General features: G+C 39.5%; 1 protein-coding gene across 1 annotated transcript in view; it reads left to right on the top strand.

Moving 5' to 3' along the window:
* The window catches only part of TRDN (triadin), a 209,809-nt gene that overhangs the window by 101,629 nt on the left and 106,143 nt on the right, over positions 1 to 2,037 (top strand). The window contains exon 6 of the mRNA XM_019520213.1: positions 1,852 to 1,911. Coding sequence (XP_019375758.1) covers positions 1,852 to 1,911 — 60 coding nt within the window. The remainder of the gene's footprint in view (positions 1 to 1,851; positions 1,912 to 2,037) is intronic.

Below are 2,037 nucleotides of genomic sequence, written 5' to 3' on the forward strand. Positions count from 1 at the left end.
GTTTAAAATTAACATTACCCCGCCTAAATCCAGCCCCTTCAAAACTCTCTGACTATGTTTTTTTGAGATGTCCTTTCTTGAAATGTACTAGATAAGCTGGGCAGTTGAATCCAGTTTTTATTATCATCAAGGCTAAATTCTGAGCGAAAAAGAACTATTAGGTCAGCTAATTTCATAGCTATGGCTTTGTCTTTGAGGCCTAGTCAGTTCCACAAAAAGGTTACAAGTTACATTTGCAGGTTACAAAAATACAAGCTTCATATTAGACAAAAGTTCCAAATGCCTCCAAGAAGCACATATTTATTGCTTATTAATTTATTTGGTTCTGGCCATCACAGGGGGGCTATGGAATATGCTCTCACTGCTTCAAGATGCCAGGCCAGCTGTGGTGCAGCTCTGTGCCATGCCACGCACCCTGACAGCAGGGCTGGCACTAATGGGGGGTTTCAAGAGGGACCAAGCCACCCCAAAATTGCATGTAGCCATGCACACAGCCACATGTACTGCCAGCACATCTGGCTCAGCCTCCACGGAAACCCCTGGGACCACGCTATCATGGAAGCCCAGCCATCTGAGCAGGGACTGCTGGGAAATGTAGCACCTCTGCAAACCAAAAAACATGAAGGGACAGAGCTAAAACTAGCCTCTGTACTAACAGTATACTGGATGTATACAGTGGTGGTGTCACCAGCACCACTGCCAAGTGCTGGTGATACTCCTTCCACCCCCTTCACACCTCAACCCTCAGAACAAGAGTTACAGCAGCAGAAAATGGAAAGTTTGCAATTGAGGGGGTATGCATTGGCACGTTAGCAAAGCACATTAATATTTGGGGGAACTTGAATATTTTCTACTGCTACAGCTTCAGGGGGGAAGGGGGGTTGTGTTTCAGGAGTGAGGGGATTACTGGTGTGCCAGTGCCCCCTGCTATTATTGAGTACGAAGACATCAGCAGGGTGGATTTTTATGTGGCTCCCCCTTCCGTAATTTACTGTGAATTGTGCACTGAGGTTAATTTGATTTAAAGGCTCTCATCTGTAAACAATGATATATCAATTTAAAACATATCATTTCAATTTGAATAATCCTATTTAATTTAATGAGGATTAAACTGCATTACGTGTACAAGTGCTTCTCTTCTCCAGAATAAATAACCCCAGTTTTCCAATCTCTGTTCATAAATCATATTTTCTTGAACTCTTGTCATAGTTGTTGCTTTCTTCTGGATTCTTTCTAATTTTCTGGCATCTTTCTAGAAGTGCAGGGCCCAAAAATGGGTGCAGAATTCCAGGTGAGGCCTCACAGTGCTGACCAGAGTGAAATAATCCCCTCCCTTGACCTTCCAGTGACATTCTTGTTAATGTGACTCAGTGATGTATTTGCATTTTTTTTTCAAAAAGAGCACCCTGTTGACTCATAATCTTCTTCTAGTCTTCTACAAGCCTCAGGCCCTTTTCTGCAGTGCTGAAGCCTAGCCTAGACATATATTTTACTGAATTTAAAACTGAACCTTTACTGCAGGCCCTTAACATCAAGTGCGATCTTAACAAGGTAGCTGCCATATATGATTTATAATAGTTAACAGCAGATTGCTTATCAGGTCTTTTAAAAACAAGGCTGTAATTTTTTCTAGCTTTCAAAAATGGATAAGGAGTTTTAAATTATTGAAAGAATAACGTACATCGAGAACAATACTTTGTACCTATCACTTAGGACTCCAAATATATAGCTCAGATTGATATAACTTTAATGTAAGTTAAGCATTTATGTGTTTTTATTATTAGAAATTATTTTCTTTATTTCTGTGAGAATTCTTTTCCTCCCAATAAATATATGTTATATTGTTTCCAGAAATTCATAGAGACAAGCCTGAAAGAGAAGAAAAACTTGAAAAACGAGTACCAACTAAAGGTAGTGATATCTATTCATATTTCTTCATTTATGTGTATATGAGTAAGTAATATATATTATTTTATCTTAAAATTCCTTCGAGAGCCTGAACCAATTCTTGTGAAGCTGGAGGCAGCAAAAAGGCAG

Source organism: Gavialis gangeticus, unplaced genomic scaffold (genome assembly GCF_001723915.1).
Source record: "Gavialis gangeticus isolate Ggan-Ray unplaced genomic scaffold, GavGan_comp1, whole genome shotgun sequence".
Taxonomy (NCBI): domain Eukaryota; kingdom Metazoa; phylum Chordata; order Crocodylia; family Gavialidae; genus Gavialis; species Gavialis gangeticus.